General features: G+C 45.4%; 1 protein-coding gene across 1 annotated transcript in view; it reads left to right on the plus strand.

The window, feature by feature from the left end:
- The window catches only part of LOC115079483 (mucin-5B-like), a 289,301-nt gene that overhangs the window by 179,577 nt on the left and 90,385 nt on the right, over positions 1–19,339 (plus strand). Inside the window, exons 26-27 of the mRNA XM_029583107.1 lie at positions 6,882–7,010; positions 16,907–17,051. Coding sequence (XP_029438967.1) covers positions 6,882–7,010; positions 16,907–17,051 — 274 coding nt within the window. The remainder of the gene's footprint in view (positions 1–6,881; positions 7,011–16,906; positions 17,052–19,339) is intronic.

Here is a 19,339-nt window from a genome sequence, read left to right on the forward strand (position 1 = left end):
AATGAGGTTAAGACTACTTAACAGTTGGCAAAGGGGAAGGAGGAAACGGCGGGGGAAACGGCAAAGCTGCTGCAGGGGGGGCTATAACACGCGCCGCTGGAGCGGCGGGCCACCTGCCCCCCCTGGGCCTTCCCAGCCGACACGGAGCCGGTTGCGGCGCTCCGCCGCGGAGGAAATGCACCCTGCGGCCGTCCGGGAGGCGTTCCCCGCCCCCCCGCGAAAGGGGTGGGGGATGCGCCGAAACCACCCCCGGTCCCACCGAACCCGCCGGGTTCAATCCTCCAGGCGGACTGCACGCACCCCACCCGTTTAACTCTTAACGGTTTCCCGCCCTTTTGAACTCGCTCTTGAAAGTTGTTTTCAACTTTCCCTTACGTACTTATTGATTTTATTGCTTTACTTTATTTTTTTATTCCTGGACGGGGCCGTCCGGGAGGCGTTCCCCGCCCCCCCGCGAAAGGGGTGGGGGATGCGCCGAAACCACCCCCGGTCCCACCGAACCCGCCGGGTTCAATCCTCCAGGTGGACTGCACGCACCTCACCCGTTTAACTCTTAACGGTTTCCCGCCCTTTTGAACTCGCTCTTGAAAGTTGTTTTCAACTTTCCCTTACGTACTTATTGATTTTATATATTTACTTTATTTTTTTATTCCTGGACGGGGCCGGGGCCGTCCGGGAGGCGTTCCCCGCCCCCCCGCGAAAGGGGTGGGGGATGCGCCGAAACCCCCCCCGGTCCCACCGAACCCGCCGGGTTCAATCCTCCAGGTGGACTGCACGCACCTCACCCGTTTAACTCTTAACGGTTTCCCGCCCTTTTGAACTCGCTCTTGAAAGTTGTTTTCAACTTTCCCTTACGTACTTATTGATTTTATATATTTACTTTATTTTTTTTATTCCTGGACGGGGCCGGGGCCGTCCGGGAGGCGTTCCCCGCCCCCCCGCGAAAGGGGTGGGGGATGCGCCGAAACCACCCCCGGTCCCACCGAACCCGCCGGGTTCAATCCTCCAGGTGGACTGCACGCACCTCACCCGTTTAACTCTTAACGGTTTCCCGCCCTTTTGAACTCGCTCTTGAAAGTTGTTTTCAACTTTCCCTTACGTACTTATTGATTTTATTGCTTTACTTTATTTTTTTTATTCCTGGACGGGGCCGGGGCCGTCCGGGAGGCGTTCCCCGCCCCCCCGCGAAAGGGGTGGGGGATGCGCCTAAACCACCCCCGGTCCCACCGAACCCGCCGGGTTCAATCCTCCAGGCGGACTGCACACACCTCACCCGTTTAACTCTTAACGGTTTCCCGCCCTTTTGAACTCGGTCTTGAAAGTTGTTTTCAACTTTCCCTTACGTACTTATTGATTTTATTGATTTACTTTATTTTTTTATTCCTGGACGGGGCCAGGGCCGTCCGGGAGGCGTTCCCCGCCCCCCCGCGAAAGGGGTGGGGGATGCGCCGAAACCCCCCCCGGTCCCACCGAACCCGCCGCCGGGTTGAATCCTCCAGGCGGACTGCACGCACCCCACCCGTTTAACTCTTAACGGTTTCCCGCCCTTTTGAACTCGCTCTTGAAAGTTATTTTCAACTTTCCCTTACGTACTTATTGATTTTATTTATTTATTTTATTTATTTATACCGGCATTGCATCCGCTGTAGGCTTCCCTGGTCGGTCTTGTGCATTTGAATAAACGGAGAGGAATTTGTAGGTCGATAATGGTGTGTTGGTGAATGATTTTTTATATCAAGGTGATGGATTTGTAAATGACTCTGAACTGAATTGGTAACCAGTGGAGGTCTTTTAGGACTGGGGAAATGTGGCCTCCTTTCCTAGTGTTTGTTAGTAGACGGGCTGCTGCGTTTTCAACCATTTGGAGTGGTTTCGTGTATGAGGAAGGGAGTCCAAGTAATGTAGAGTTGCAGTAGTAGAAAATGAGGGCTTGGAGGATGGTTCTGAAGTGTTTGGCGTGGAAGAGTGGTCTTATCCTTTTTTAAACTTGCAGTTTATAGAAGCAGTCTTTGGTGGTTTTATTGGGGGGCCACTACCGGCCTAACACCGTCCGCCGGCTGATCCTCCATCAGAAGGACTTGGGCCCCCGAGCGGCGCTGGAAAGCCGGTCTTCCGTATGCCACATTTCCCGCGCCCGCCGGACAGGCGGGGATTCGGCGCTGGGCTCTTCCCTCTTCACTCGCCATTACTGAGGGAATCCTGGTTAGTTTCTTTTCCTCCACAGCTTGTGTCCCTAGGTGGACCCTGCGGGTCGGTACGGCAAGAGCGGTATTCAAACAGCAAGCAATGGGGTATGAAAATACAGACCCCTGTGTACTTACTTGGTACAGGTTTTGCTAGGAGTAAGAATTTGTTGAGGATAATGTCAGTTTCTTAATAAGATCTCATGCTTTGACTGTTGAGGAGATTAGTGATGGCTTGTAAGCTGTTGTTCCAAAGTGCGATGGCTTTGTTAATAGATTCTGTTATGGGAATAAGAATCTGAACATCGTCTGCATAGATGTAGTGAATGAGGTTGACTACTTAACAGTTGGCAAAGGGGAAGGAGGAAACGGCGGGGGAAACGGCGAAGCTGCTGCCGGGGGGGGGGGGGGCAATAACACGCGCCGGAAATGGTATTTAACCTTAGATGGAGTTTACCACCCACTTTGGCCTGCATTCCCAAACAAACAGACTACGAGAAAACCCGGTCCCGGAGCGCCGGGGGCCGCTACCGGCCTAACACCGTCCGCGGGCTGAGGCTTGATGAGAAGGACTTGGGGCCCCGAGCGGCGCCAGAGAGGCGATCTTCCGTACGCCACATTTCCCGCGCCCGCCGGACGAGCGGGGATTCGGCGCTGGGCTCTTCCCTCTTCACTCGCCGTTACGGAGGGAATCCTGGTTAGTTTCTTTTCCTCCGCGGCTTGTGTCCATAGGTGGGATTGACCTCTGTCCTAGAATGATGTGCCTCTTCATCCAGGCCTAGTGTTCCTACTGGTGTTTTAAGTCCATTGCTGTGCCTGCCTGTTCATCCAGACCTTGTGTTCCCACACGTATTATTATTTCTGAGAGATCTTCCAATTCCTTTGTCATTTTCTGAAGTGCATAAGTAGGGTAGCTAAATGAGGAGAATATTGGAGGGGCGAAGTTCCATATTGAAAGCTGAGTAGCTTTACTTATCTAGTGAAAGTTTGAAGGATCAGGGAAGGCTTGTAAGAATAGCCAAGTTTGTTAATAGATTCTGTTATGGGAATAAGAATCTGAACATCGTCTGCATAGATGTAGTGAATGAGGTTAAGACAAGTTAACAGTTGCCAAAGGGGAAGGAGGAAACGCCGGGAGGGGGGGCTATAACACGCGCCGCTGGAGCAGCGGGCCACCTGCCCCCCCTGGGCCTTCCCAGCCGAACCGTAGCCGGTCGCGGCGCACCGCCGCAGAGGAAATGCGCCCTGCGGGGGCCGGGGCCGTCCGGGAGGCGTTCCCCGCCCCTCCCCCACCCCCCGCGAAAGGGGTGGGGGTGGGGGATCCGCCGAAACTCCGGTCCGACCGAACCCGCCGGGTTGAATCCTGCGGGCGGACTGCACGGACCCCACCCATTTACCTCTTTACAATTTCACGCCCTCTTGAACTCCCTCTTCAAAGTTGTTTTCAACTTTCCCTTGCGGTACTTACTTATTTATTTTATTTATTTAAGGTTTTTTTATACCGGCATTCATGAAATCGTTCACATGATGTCACTTTACAGAAAACAGGGGTGCAAAGAAAACAACCTAAAACATAAATACACGTGGTGAAGAGATGCAGTTACAATTAACTGGGGCTATGAACTGGGAGTGTAAGAAATAAAGAGGGATAGAGGAGGTTAATTATATACATGTGTAGAATATAAAAATATACAAGAGTACATTACAAATATGGCGTCCAATATATACAGCTTCTGAGCTGAGAATTTATTGATGGTGTGTGTTAGGTGCAGTTCGGGAAGGCTTGCCTGAAAAGCCATGTCTTGAGTCTTTTCCGAAAGGTTAGGAGGCAAGGTTCATTTCTGAGATCTGGGGGGATGGAGTTCCATAACGGTGGACCTGCTGTGGAAAGGGCTCAATCTCTAAAGGTGCTGTGATAAGTGGTTTTGGAGGGTGGAACAAGGAGGCATCCTCTGTAGGCTTCCCTGGTCGGTCTTGTGCATTTGTATAAACGGAGAGGAATTTGAAGGTCGATTATGGTGTGTTGGTGAAAGATTTTGTATATCAAGGTGATGGATTTGTAAATGACTCTGAACTGAATTGGTAACCAGTGGAGGTCTTTTAGGACTGGGGAAATGTGGTCTCTTTTCCTAGTGTTTGTTAGTAGACGGGCTGCTGCGTTTTGAACCATTTGGAGTGGTTTTGTGTATGAGGAAGGGAGTCCAAGAAATGTAGAGTTGCAGTAGTCTAATTTGGAGAAAATGAGGGCTTGGAGGATCCTGGTTAGTGTCTTTTCCTCCGCGGCTTGTGTCCCTAGCTGTGATTGAACTCTGTCCTCGAATGATGTGCCTCTTCATCCAGGCCTTGTGTCCCTAGCTGGGATCGACCTCTGTGCTCGACTGCTGCGCCTCTTCATCCCGGCCTTGTGTTCCCACAGGTGTTTTAACTCAGTTGCTGTACCCATTCTTCCGGGCCTTGTGTTCCCACAGGTGTTTTAACTCAGTGGCGGTGCCTGTTCATCCAGGCCTTGTGTTCCCACAGGTGTTTTAACTCAGTGGCTGTGCCTGTTCATCCAGGCCTTGTGTTCCCACAAGTGTTTTAACCTGGTTGCTGTGCCTGTTCATGCAGGCCTTGTGTCCCTAGCTGGAATTGACCTCTGTCCTCGAATGATGTACCTGTTCATCCAGGCCTTGTGTTCCCACACGTATTCTTATTTGTGAGAGATCCTAGGCTCCAATTCGTTTGTCATCAGCTGAAGTGCGTAAGTACAGTCTGAATTCACTAGACGCCAACGGAATTCACTAGACGCCAACGATATTCACTGGACGCCAATGTAAACACCGGGTACACACAACTCTAGGGGTGGACCCGTTCCAGGGAGTCCTTCCCTGAACAAGCATGAGGGTGGAGGTGGGCTTTACTGCACACCCACCTGACGGACCATGCCCATACCGCTGCCAATATTCTAGCATGCATCAGAAAGATGCTGGCGAGCTACCAGTGTTTTAACCTAGTTCCTGTGCCTGTTCATGCAGGCCTTGTGTCCCTAGCTGGGATTGACCTCTGTCCTCGAATGAAGTGCCTGTTCATCCAGGCCTTGTGTTCCTACTGCTGTTTTAACTCCATTGCTGTGCCTGCCTGTTCATCCAGACCTTGTATTCCCACATGTATTCTTATTTCTGAGAGATCCTCCAATTCCTTTGTCATCTGCTGAAGTGCGTAAGTACCGTCTGAATTCACTAGACGCCAACGGAATTCACTAGACGCCAACGATATTCACTGGACGCCAATGTAAACACCGGGTACACACAACTCTAGGGGTGGACCCTTTCCAGGGAGTACTTCCCTGCACAAAGGAAAGGGAACTCTCTCCTGGGCCAATTGATAAGAAAACCACAATTCTGCAGCCAAAAATAGGCTGGAAATCCTTCCCCCATTGACTTTAATGGGCGACATATGTACATATACCCAACTCATTAGATTTTTTTTATGTCCATATTGGCCGCAAGTGGGACCCACTTTCGGACATAAGAAATATGAACATAAAATTTTGCTCTGCACATCCCTACACAATAGTCTTTCGCCCCCTATCACATACATCTCTTTTGGATTACAGCACTTCAGGGGCATGACTGCACTTCTTGCCATTTAAATGTAGCTGCCGAATCTTCAACCACTCATAGTTTTCTTAAATCCCTTTTCATTCTCTCTACTCTGTCAGGTGTTTCCACTCTATTGCATTTCTTGCCATCATCCGCAAAACAGTAAACCTTTTCTTCTAACCCCTCTGCAATGTCGCTAATGAAGATATTGAACAGAACTGGTCCCAAAACTGATCCTTGAGACACTCCACTTTTCTCTCATAAGAGCAAGTTCCATTTACCATTACATTTTGTCTCTTGTAAGTCAACCAATTTGTAATCCACTCCAGGATATATAATTAAGCATCTCATTTTATTCATGAGCCTCTTATGTGGGACCATATAAAAAAAACTTTGCTGAAATCCAAGTAAATCACATTGCGCGCACTTCCTTGATCTAATTCTCTAGTTACCCAATAAAAAAAATCAATCAGATTTATCTGATAGGTCCATCTCTTTGTGAATGCTGCTTTGGTTCCAGAAACCCACCTGATAGAAGATAGTTTGCTATCCTCTCTTTCAATAGATCCTCCATTAATTTTCCCACCACGGAGGTGAGGCTAACCGGCCTGTAGTTTTCTGCCTCCTTTCTGCTACCACTCTTGTGAAGCGGACCACAACCGCTCTTCTCCAGTCTTACAGCACCACTCCTGTTTTCAAGGATCTATTGGTCTTTCAACAGACCAGCCAGCAGATCTCTGAGCCCCCTTAGTATCCTGAGATGTACCCTACCCAGCCCCATGGCCTTGTCTGCTTTGTTTTCCTAGTTACTCCCATACATTCTCTTCTGTAAACGGGGTAGTATCCACCTTACTTTCATAAATGCTCTTGTCAATCAGCAACAGCCCTTCTCCAGGGTTTTCATTAATGAACACCACTAACCACTCTACTGAATATGGACCTCTAAGTGTACAGGTTACACATACATTTTGTCATAAAAAGGGTAGGAGCATGGAGAGAGATTCTCCATTCCAAAAACATATCTATATTGTGCCAGGTGAATATGGATAAATGCTACATAGTGGAGCCGTCTTTTCTTCCAACAACTCAGAATTTTACTTTTTTTTTCTCACTCTAGCTCAATTCTGCGATTACTACAACCCATCTGGAGAATGTGAGTGGCACTACAAGCCTTGTGGTGCCCCCTGCATGAAGACCTGCCGGAATCCTGATGGAAAATGTCCTGAAGACCTTTCAGGCTTGGAAGGTAAAAATTCCAATTGCTTTCTAAATTTAATATATACAGTGCCAGAGGCTGAAAACATGTGGTTCATTCAAGCCTGGGCAGATTATAGCCAAAATTCATGAATATTGTTTCAGTGGGTTGCCTACTTGAGTTTCGGGTACATTCTGCATGAGTGGGCTTTTACTCTACAGCTGTCTCTAAGCATTTGACATTTGATAATATCTCTAGTGATTAGTAGTAAACAGTTTTTAAGGAAAGTCAGAATATAGAGGCCTTATTTATTTATGTATTCTATTTATTTAAAGGCTTTTATATACCGGTATTAATAGGGTCATCATACCGGTTCACATTTGAACTGCAGGGTTGAAATTACATGTTAACAGGGAGGAAGAACTGGGGGGGGGGATAACTTAAGAGCAGCATAGAAGGAAAGGTTAACAACAACAAGATGTGAACTTAGAGGAACCTTAACATAAGGAGAGAAGTATCATAATATAGAAGTACCTGGGAGAGCAGTGTGTGAGGAAAGACTATTCTGGATAGGCACGTTTAAATAACCAAGTTTTTAACTTCTTCTTAAATTTGATGGTGCATGGTTCGAGGTGCAGGGTAGGGGGAAGGGCATTCCAGAGGGACGGGCCAGCAATTGAGAAGGCACGGTCGCGTGTGGAGGAGAGGTGGGCTGTTTTAAGTGAGGGTACAATTAGGGTGCCTTTATTGGCAGTTCTGGTGGATCTGGTAGACTGGTGGGGGTTAAAAGGGAGGTCAAGCCAGTGGGAGTTGTGAAAGTGGAGGGATTTATGTACAATGGTCAGAGTTTTGTAGTGGATACGGGAGAGGATCGGGAGCCAGTGTAGCTCTTTGAGGATGAAGGTAATATGTTCACATTTATGGGAATTTGAGAGGATTCATGCTGTTGCATTTTGCAGCATCTGTAGCGGTTTTATCATGGAGTAGGGGAGCCCTAGGAAAAGAGTGTTACAGTAGTCTAATTTGGTGGAGATAGTGGCTTGGATCACTGTTCAGAAATCTTGGGTGTATAGTAGGGGTTTCAATTTTTTAGGACATTAAGTTTGAAAAAGCCTTCCTTAAGAATTTCTTCATGCTTAATTGTTGATCAAGGAGGACAGAGAACTTTCTGTTCGAGAGATAGGATTTGAACCAGGCAAGAGCAAGGCCTGAGATGCCAATGTTTTCTAGGCGGGCAAGGAGGTTGAGCAGTGGTGATGTTAAGCTTGGGGTAATTAGACAGGGGAGGGGCGGGGGGAGAGTGGGAGGAGATAAGTAGAAGTTCGGTTTTGTTGGTATTGAGTGCAAGGCGGAGGTTGGTGAGCAGGGAGTTGATGGCTGACAGGCAGTTCTCCCAGTGGTTTAAAGCGTCGGAGATGGAGTTGTGGACAGATATAATGATCTGAACATCATCGGCATACACATAGAACTTTAGTTTGAGGTCAGTGAGGAGCTGGCATAGTGGGGTGAGGTAGATGTTGAAAAGGGTTTATGAGAGTGATGAGCCTTGTGGACATTTGTTGCAAAGGGTGAGAAGCGGATATGGAGTCTCCAATTTTAACAGAGAACTTTCTGTTCGAGAGATAGGATTTGAACCAGGCAAGAGCAAGGCCTGAGATGCCAATGTTTTCTAGGCGGGCAAGGAGGTGGTTATGGCTGATGGTGTCAAAGGCCGAGGAGTTATCAAGGAGGGCAAGGAGGTAGCTGTGACCTTGGCCCATGCCTCAAAGGAGGTGGTCAGATAGGGTGAGGAGTAACAATTCCGTGTTGAAATGTTTCCAGAAGCTGAATTGAGAGACGTGGAGGATCTCGTGATTTTCAAGATACTCCATGAATTGTGAATTAACAACTCTTTCCATTAGCTTGGCAATAAATGGGAGGCTAGAAATAGGGCAGAAGTTGGAGGGATCTTTCGGGTCTAAGAAAGGCTTCTTTAGGAGGGGTTTGACTATTGCATGCTTGAGTGTGTCGGGGAAAGTGTCATGTGAGAGTGAACAGTTGATGATGTCTGCTATAGCACTGGCTATGGAGTTGGGGACAGCCAGTAGGGCTTTAGAGGGGATGGTGTCATTGGGGTGGGAGGCAGGTTTAAGTTTTTTGAGGATGTTTTCGACTTCTTTGGAGGAAGTGAGGTCAAGAGTAGCCATTGCAGGGTGGGAGGGAGCAGGAGGGGAGGACGGGGGGAGGAGGGGAGGGTTGGGAGAGGGGGGAATCTTGAAAGGAGGTTTGCGATTTTACTCTGGAAGTAGGTAGCAAGTTCTTCACATTTGGAGGCTGCATCAGAGTTAGGTAAAGTGGGAGGGATAGGTTTGGTGAGACCAGAGATGTAGGAGAATAGCGCTTTGGGGTTGAATCTGTAATCGTGTATTTTCTTAACATAGATGTCTGAGGTTATTTTTTAGGAACTTAAGCTCCGATGAGTACCATGGCTTTGTGGGTTTGGAGGTGGTGTTTATGGTTCACTTGGAGATAGGGCAGAGTTTGTTGGCGATGTCTCCTGTAATATTGTTCCAGGAAGCTAACGCTGTCGGGATCAGAGCTGACTAGATTGGGTAGGGAGGTTGTAAGTGCAGCAGCTAGATCGTCACTGGGGCAGGATTTTCTGGATATTATGGTGGTGCGGTGGGTGATGTTGCATGGTGGGGGGGGGGTGTTGGTGGAAAGAAGGCCTTCTATAAGATAGTGGTCTGACCAGGGAACTGGGGTACAAGTAGGGGTGGAGGTGGCAAGGACATCAGAGTTGATGAACATCAGGACCAGTGTGTGACCTGCTTTGTGAGTGGGAGAGGTTATGATCTGCTGGAAGCCTATGGCGTGGAGGGACTTGAAGGTTTCACATGATGAGGAGGGGGATGGGGAATCTGCGTGGAGATTAAAATCTCCGAGGATAATGGAGGGGATATCAGAGTTGATCCATTCAACAATGAATTCAATAAGGGGTGAGGGGTTGGATTCGTGGAAAGCAGGAGGGGCGTAGACCAGACAGATTTGCAGTTCCGCTGATCTGAAAAGGCCTATTTCAAGCCTGGGATGGGTAACTATGTGAATGGATTTGAGGTTAAGGTGTTTCTTGGCTGCGAGGAGGAGGCCTCCTCCTCTTTTTTTGGGTCTGGGGATAGAGAATATCTCGTAAGAGGAAGTAGGGAGTTGGTTGATCAGTACGATGTCTGTGTCTTTGAGCCACGTCTCAGTGACAGCACAGATGTCTGGTTTGCAGTCTGTTAGCAGGTCGTTGAGGAGAGGTGTCTTTTTAGAGAGGGATTGTGCATTAAAGAGTATTATGGAGAGAGTGGTGAGGCCTAAGAATTGTGTCAGTGGAGAAGTGAGAATGGGGATTAGTGATTTGCGCAGGATGGGAGGATAGTGGGTGTAGAAGGGGGATAGTCTGGAGAGAGGGTGGTGAATGCGAGGGATAGGATAAGTTGCCATTTGAGGAAGCAGGTACTAACAGAGGAGGACGAAGGAGGATATCCCGGGGGAAGTAACTGAGAGGAATGTGGTGAGTGCAGGCTGAGAGTCGGGGATAGAATACAGTATGTTACGAAATGAAACAGTAAATAATCATACAGCATACCAGATGAAACAAGATAGTACTGCAAATACTGGATGGTACAAATTAAAAAAAAACCACAAAACATGGGTGGGTAAGAGTATGTAAAATTAACGGAGAGTTCATAGGCTATAGGTATTACCAATTATTAGGCTTATTCAATATTTGTTGATAGTTAATGTGGCTTTCAATGCATACTTCACTTTCAATGCATATCCAGCATAGCTCTCTAGAGATGTGAATCGTGTGATCGATCGTCTTAACGATCGATTTTGGCTGGGAGGGGGAGGGAATCGGATCGTTGCCGTTTGGGTTTTTTAAAAATCGTGAAAATCGTAAACTGGCACACTAAAACATCCCTAAAACCCACCCCGACCCTTTAAAATAAATCCCCCACCCTCCCGAACCCCCCCCAAATGCCTTAAATTACCTGGGGTCCAGTGGGGGGGAGGGCGGGAAAACCGGCACACTAAAACAACCCTAAAACCCACCCCGACCCTTTAAAATAAATCCCCCACCCTCCCGAACCCCCCCAAAATGCCTTAAATTACCTGGGGTCCAGAGGAAGGGTCCCGGTGTGATCTTTTACTCTCGGACCTCCGGTGCTTGTAGAAATGGCGCCGGCGCTACCTTTGCCTTGTCATATGACAGGTCAAAGGTAGTGCCGGCGCCATTTTGTTTTTTGTCCCCCGAGGTCAGGAGCGTAGGAGATCGCTCCCGGACCCCCGCTGGACCCCCAGGGACTTTTGGCCAGCTTGGGGGGGCCTCCTGACCCCCACAAGACTTGCCAAAAGTCCAGCGGGGGTCCGGAACGACCTCCTGCAGTCGAATTGTGTTGTCTACGGCCGGCGTCATTTTGCGCAAAATGGCGGCGCAAAATGGCACCGGCCGTAGACAACACGATTCGACTGCAGGAGGTCGTTCCGGACCCCCGCTGGACTTTTGGCAAGTCTTGTGGGGGTCAGGAGGCCCCCCCCAAGCTGGCCAAAAGTCCCTGGGGGTCCAGCGTGGGTCCGGGAGCGATCTCCTGCCGCGAATCGTTTTTCCGTACGGAAAAACCAAAGGTAGCGCCGGCGCCATTTCTACAAGCACCGGAGGTCCGAGAGTGGAAGATCACAGCGGGACCCTTCCTCTGGACCCCAGGTAATTTAAGGCATTTTGGGGGGGTTCGGGAGGGTGGGGGATTTATTTTAAAGGGTCGGGGTGGGTTTTAGTGTTTTTTTAGTGTGCCGGTTTTTTCGCCCTCCCCCTTCCCCCGATTTACGATTTTTTGAAGATAAATCGGGGGAATTGTTATTGTATCGCGGCTCTAACGATTTTTGACGATTTAAAATATATCGGACGATATTTTAAATCGTCAAAAAACGATTCACATCCCTATAGTTCTCTGCTTCAACGGCAAGGGAGAAGAAAAACTGATACTTCACGCATATCCAGCATAGCTCTCTGCTTCAACGGCAGGGGAGAAGAAAAACTGATACTTCACGCATATCCAGCATAGCTCTCTGCTTCAACGGCAGGGGAGAAGAAAAACAACCAATAAGGGCTGAATAACATAGTCTGGGTAAACAAATAAGTATGGGTGTAGCTTGCTTGTTGCGGCGGTTACTACCACTAACTAATCAAGCTTGATATTTCACTGGGATGCAGCTCCATCACTGTTCTCTGCATTAATGATGGGGGTGAAAGGGAAATAGAACCAAGGGTTGCTAAGAGCCAAGAGAAACAGATAAGTATGAAAGGAAAGAAGTGTGAAGCTTGCTGGGCAGACTGGATGGGCCGATTGGTCTTCTTCTGCCGTCATTTCAATGTTTCTATGTTGATGCGGCAGAAAACACTACGAGAGCTCTTGGCCTTGGTTAACGAGGGTAGAAAGTCAGAGTAGATGGCCAAGAACTTTAGTTAAAAATAATTAGAGTTAGTGGTGGGATGTGTCCAATTGCGCTGACATCTCGTCGAAGCTGGGCTTTTTGTCAGTTCTGGGGTACAATGGGGAGACACAAAGGGGCGCGCGTCTAGATTTAAAGGGCCGCGTCTCACCGTGATGATGCGGCGGCATTGGGCGGTCCTCAGAGGCAGCATGCGTCGAAGCTGGCGAGAAGGGTAGGTCGCGGCAGGCACCCTGGCCCCGATAGGCCTGTGCCGAGTGCACGGGTGTGGACGGCGAGTCATCTCAAGGCTGGGGCTGCATAGAGGTCATGTCCTTATTCTCAACAGGTATGCTATTAGAATATTAGGAGTGAATTTTCGAAGGGGTTTCACCTATAAAAATAGCATATATGCACGTATATAGCAGGTACTCATTTATATGCTATTTATAAACCTTGAGAGTACGTGCATACTTGCAATATTTTGCATACATTTTTTTAAACTGAAGAATACTTTATTGATAGACTATGAGGTAGATTTTAAAAGCGTTGCTTGTACAAAGATTGCTACATTCGTGAATATGCAGGCTGCATGCGAGCAATGTGAATTTTAAGAAGCCGTGAAGTACACATGTACATACCCATACATGTGTCAAGCAGAAGGGGGCAGGGAATGGGCAGGGCCAAGACTTATGTGATAAGTCCATATTATAATAAAGCTGACCATGGCACACGTCAGCTTGTTATTCGCATAACATTATTGCTGGTCCTGATGAGCAAGTCTGAAGATCTCACGTTTTTAGGGCTTGAGGGCAGATATGTGCTTTTATGGATGCACGCATGTTCCTTTTAAAATCAGTCAGTATGAAAGTACAAAAAGTCAGCAAACACAAAAAAACCCAATTCTATGCAAAAAGAAAAAAACACAATAATTAGACTAGTAAAAGGTATGTGAAACTGGTAAAACAGATCTATGGAAGGAGTTTATAGAGATGAAACCTGGATTGAATTAGGAATAATACATATAAGTACTAATATATCTCAAGAACCAAACAGGCCATTTCTCAGCACATATATATAAATATAGTCCCTAAGGTATTATTAGGCATTCCCTTCTCTCTACAATATCAACTACTGTCACAATCATGCATGACAGTAAATAATGAAGCCATTTTTGATCTAAGAGATTCCAATTCTTTTGGAACATCATAATAGAAATCCCTAACATAAAATGTTATGATTTCCATAGTATATACTCCCCATAACAAATGCAAGCAGGAAGCCACTGAAGGAGCTGTAGATGATCTCAAGTGGCAGACTATATCATGCCTTACTCCTACCAAAATATGGATGATTAGTTTAATCTCACCTCTTTTGGTGACTAATATTCCCTCAGATGGTAGGCCAAGGACAACAGTAGAATCTAAAGGTAGCTGGATTCCAGAAGTATGGTAGATCCAAGAGATAATTTATTATATATCTGAATAACTGGGCAAGACTACCAAATGTGAAAAAATGAAACTTTTTCTGCATGATCCTGTCAACATCTATCATTAGGAAGGCAATCAATTTTAGATAAATATCAGGTACGTAGTACCAGTGGTACAACAATTTGTAACCATTTTCTTGGGTGGTTAAATATAGGGAATTGCCCTTATTTATTCTCAGAAAAACTTTAGACCAATCGTTACCAGGAACCTCATGGCCAATATCTTTTGCCCATAAGCGTTTAACTCTCTTCAGAGGGTCACCCATTCCTTCTATTCTCTTTTAATAGTTTTCCTGTATACTTGTGTTAATGTATTCTGCCTTGAGGCGACTGTTTTAATGTATTTCCGCCCTGGAGGCGACTGTTCAGTTCCTTGTAAACCGGTGCGATATGTATTCTTTACAGGAACATCGGTATATAAAAATTAAACATAAATAAATAAATATTAGGAATCTGATTATTTCAGAAATTAGACCATTGTTAGAAAAGGTATCTGTTTTCAAAGGCTGTTAAACTTCTACTCCCAGATGTATCGTTGGGCTGACTCTCTGCAAACGGCTGGTATTTTCCTCAACTTTCTGCAGTATGGATACAGTCATTTAGCTCCTTGCCTCTAGACAGGCAGGCACGTGTAATGTGCATCAACCTAAGGAGACCCTGCGGTGGGAACCAAGGTCACGATGCCTCCAGATGACATCAGCACGCTAGGGCATTTAAAATCCCATCATGTCCTTAGTCTGTGCCTCAGCTACGAGTCTTCTGCTGTGCTGTGAGGTGCGTGTTGCTCCGTGTTCCTGCTTGCCTTTTTCCTGTTCCAGTTTCTGCTGTGTCTCCTGCCTTGTCTCTTGCTGCCTTGTTTCAGTTTTCTCCCTGTCTGACGGTCAGTGTCTCTTTTGTCTCTGCCTTTTGGTTCTCGCCTTGGATTCTGACTACACTTCTTGATCTCCACCTGCCCTGACCACTGCCTGTACTGCACTACCACCCATCTGCTGCCTGCCTGGACTTCGGTCTGCCACCAGACCCTGCCTGACTGCTCTCGATGGGATACTCGCTTAAGCCCTGCCGGCCACTGGAATCCAAGGGCTCAACCTGTGGGGAATGGGGGTGGTACTACAGGTGGTCCAGATTTCATTTCAGTCAGAGCGTGTCCACCAGCTGTCGGCATGGGCCTAATGGGTTTGCCTTCCAGGCTGCATCAACCAAGCCACAGCCAAGGGTTCCCACTCCGTTTCACCAGATTCCTAAATGGGGCCTTTGTAAATAACCCTTTCAGTTGCAAGTACTGAAATATTGGAGTATTTGATATCTTGTAAGCTATATTAAAATCTCTAAGAGACATAAACTTGCTCTTCCCAAATAATTGCCCCAAATCAATGATCATTCTAAAAAAAAAAGAAGTTACACCTTGTAAAGTGTGCCGGTAGGTCAGTTACCCCACAAATGGGACAGAGGGGAAGGAATGGAAGAGAGAGCCATTCTGTGTAACACATTTTTTCCAAGTGTGTACTATTGAACCTATAAAGGGGTGTTCAAGTCACTCTCAAGGAGATTCAGGGAGAGAATTGAAAATCATTGTTTTGTGCCCAACTTTTCTCAAAGCTTATTCAATGTGTATGCTTTAGGTTTTTAAAGCATGTGATAAATACTCTTCGGGAGTATTACCTTTTGGTACTGCTGAAAAAAGAGGAAGTTCTAGAGGCATTCCATGTGTGCAAGTTACTATTTTGTAAGAGGTATAAGTGAATTCATTACTGGACTTGTCTGAACATTTTTACACCTGCTAATGGACTCTCACAATTGAAACTGGACTTGTCTTTTTTCTGTAGTTTTTGGGTGGGAGGTCTGGGTGAACTGGTGGGGTATCAAGGTGAAATGCTAGAGAGTCTATGAGGTGAACTGGAGAAGGATTTTATGAACTGGTGGAGGTATTGACAAACTGGTGAGTAAGAGGACACGGGCAAGTATTTTCAGAATGGTATATGCGCATACTTTAGAAACTACCTGCCTCCACATTTAAATCAGGGTTATTAGACAGACATCTTATATATTTTTACACACCTACAGTATATGCACATACATTTATAAAATAGGTAGAAAAAGTAAGCATTTTCTAGCATTGGAAATATATGCATGTAATTTTGGGCGGAAATACAGTTTGTGCTGTTCCCCATACAGTTTGTAAAATACTTGCAAAAATCTCCATGCATCCACTTACGGTATGTGCTTAAATTGTAATCTGTGGAAGTTTTGAAAGTTGGGCCAAAAGTTTGTTTGCTTAACACAGACAGAGCCCCTTGTTATCACTTTAGTTAGTACATCCTGTAATGCAGTTCTAATAGTCATATTTGGTTCTGGAGAAAATTGGAGTCTATAGGTAGTGACGCAACTCATTTTCTCAGTTCTCAAATCCAAACTAAAGGCATTTTTTTTTCTCTCCTCCTGCATTTGATTCTCTGTTTTTCAAGCTGTTATATTCTAAGGAATTACCATGGACCAGTTCTGAGCTCGAGGAACAGGTTAGAGATGACAGACTTCAATAGAATTGGCTTCTTATTCTTCATATGAACATTCAAAAACAACAAACACAGTCATTTTACAGTGTCCTGCAGCTTCCCTTTCCTTCCCTCAATCATGTGACACATTGCATCATTTCCTCTGTGCTCTCTATATGCTCGTCACAGGGGACACCATACAGTTTTTTGATCCAAGGTTTTCCAAAGTTTGGTGTTGTGTAGGTTCTGTGTCAACATCACTGTTTTTAGTTGTCATTCTTTTTTCTTATCTGCCAAATCTATCGTCCTACTGCATTGGGACAGCTGAAGAAGGAACCTCAATAGCCCTTGCATTAATGACATGAAAGGATGTTAAACTTAGATGTTCATGGTTAACAGCTCTGGTTGCAGCATATAGGTCTCCCCCATACTTTAGTTCTTGACTTTTGCAGTAAATGGAATGCTCTGTACCATTCGATGAACCTTTTTTCTCCTCTACCTTGTGCTAGGTTGTTATCCAAGCTGTCCAGCAGACAAGCCCTATTTTGCTGAGGAGGAAATGAAGTGTGTAGCTCAGTGTGGCTGTTATGACGATGAAGGACACTACTACATGCAAGGAGAGAGGGTGTTTTCAGACAAGAATTGTTTGAGTTGGTAAGAAAAGATTCCAGAGGATTTCATGTAATACAAGGAGTCTCTTTGCCAACCATTTATGCTCCGGCTTCTAGTGCATGGTTTTTTTCCCCTTTAAATATACTCTTTGCTGTTGAATGCAGAGATGACCCTTGTCTGGTTAGATATTACCAGGGATTCAATACACTGTTCTATATGAGGCATCATTTTGCATTCAAAGATCACTATTACAAACTAGGATCCATTTTCAATCTTTGGGAGTTAGGCATCTAAACTTACTCTCTTGAAATTTGAGTATGGCTGAGTAACTACATTTAGTTTACTAAATTTAAAATGTGGGTGGCTATGGGGGTGTTTAGGGTTGGGAAAATTTAGGTGTTTAAGGCATCTAATTTAGGGACCTAAACTTAAGCAAATGAATTGCAGGTCTAAATTTAGGGTCCTAATTTAGGTGAATTTTCACTCAAAAATGTAGATCCTTAGTTTGGCTGAAAATCTTCCTAAATTTAGAGATGTACATTTTAGTAGACTGAACATTGACCCTAATCTGTTTTCTGGACTGTAGGTCACTAGCAGATGATCCCTGGTTGAATTCACATTTTTCTTTATGAATGAGTGTGCTTTAGGAGGTCACATTTCGATTATTGATATTGATAAGCAAGAGCAAATCTGATATTTTTATGATGTATTTCACAGAATAATTCTCTATAAAAATGTAAATGAATGTATTCAGAGGGGTTTGTCCAGCTAATTTGGGACTTATTCATGTAGATCCCAAATTTTGAATGTCTCTTCCTGCTGAATGGTTAAGTTTTAGCCATGTAAGTCATTATTTATTTATTTATTCGTTTTTATATACCGGTGTTCAATTTGGAATATCACATCGGTTTACATTGTAACTGTATTCAAGAAGTAGGGGCTTCCTGTTTTACATTATAACATCAATATAGTCTTATTTAACATTGTAAATAATTCTTATTTAACATTGTAATTAACTTTTATTTAACATTGTAACTTTACACATTATTAAACTCTTACTAGGAGATTAAACCTGAAACAGTGACGGCAGTATGTCCTACGTAGAGTCTTTGGAAAGGATGTTGTATGGGTCATTTACGACAATACGTCTTGTTGAGTGTCTTATCATTAATAACGTGAATATTGAGATGTAACTTATATGTCCTTATCTAGTGTCTTTTCGCATGGTAGCATCGGCAGGGGCATTAGGTGGTTGTTGTGAAAGCTTTTTGGAAAAGCCATGTTTTAAGTTTTGTTTTGAAGGTTTGCATTGTTGTTTCTAGCCTTAGATGTAATGGTAAGTTATTCCAGAGAGAGGGTCCGGCCACAGACAGAGGGTGCTCTCTTATTGTGGTCAGGTGGATTATTTTTGGAGAGGGGATTGGGATGAGGCCAGTGTTGTTGGAGCGGAGGTTCCTTTTGGACTGCAGAAGTAGAAGGATGTGTTTATCCAGTTAAACTTGTCGGTGTAGAGAGCTTTGTGGATGAGGGTGAAGACTTTATAGTGTATTCTGAATTGAATGGGTAACTAATGTAGGTTTTTGAGGATAGGTGAGATGTGGTCCGATCTTCTGCTGTTTGTGAGTAGTCTTGCTGCTGCATTTTGGAGTAGCTGCAGCAGTCTGAGAGTGGTTTTCGGGAGGCCAAGCAGGAGGGCGTTACAATATTTGGAGAATAACAGTACTTGGAGGACCGTTCGGAAGTCATGTGTGTATAGTAGAGGTTTGATTGTCTTTAGGATTTGTAGTTTGAAGAATCCATCTCGTAATATTGTGTTAATATGCTTTTTGTAGTTCGTCGTCGTCGAGGGTAATGCCAAGGTCTTTGGCTGTGGAAACTATTAGCTTCTTTGTTTCAGGTGCTGTGCAGTTTTGCGTGCTTAATGTGGTGTAATTGTTTTTTTCTGTGTGTATAATCTCGGTTTTTTTTATAGTTGAGGGAGAGTGACATTTGTGAGAGTAGTTGGGTTATCTTTTGCATGTGTGTGTTCCAGAGTTTTACGGTGGTTTCCAGAGTATCATTCAGTGTGAGCAGGATTTGAACATCATCTGCTTATATGTAATTTGCTAGTCTTAGTTCGGATAGGAGGGTGCAGAGGGGGAGGATGTAAATATTGAAGAAGGGTGGATGAGAGGAGGAGCCTTGAGGGATGCTGTGTGGAAGGGGAATTGGTTTGGATTCTGATGAGTTCATTTTGACTTTATAGGATCTGTCTGAGAGGTATGATTTGAACCAATTAGGTGTGGAGTTGCATTACATGGTTAAAACTAGAGGTGTGCATTTGTTTCCTA

Source organism: Rhinatrema bivittatum, chromosome 17 (assembly GCF_901001135.1).
Source record: "Rhinatrema bivittatum chromosome 17, aRhiBiv1.1, whole genome shotgun sequence".
Taxonomy (NCBI): domain Eukaryota; kingdom Metazoa; phylum Chordata; class Amphibia; order Gymnophiona; family Rhinatrematidae; genus Rhinatrema; species Rhinatrema bivittatum.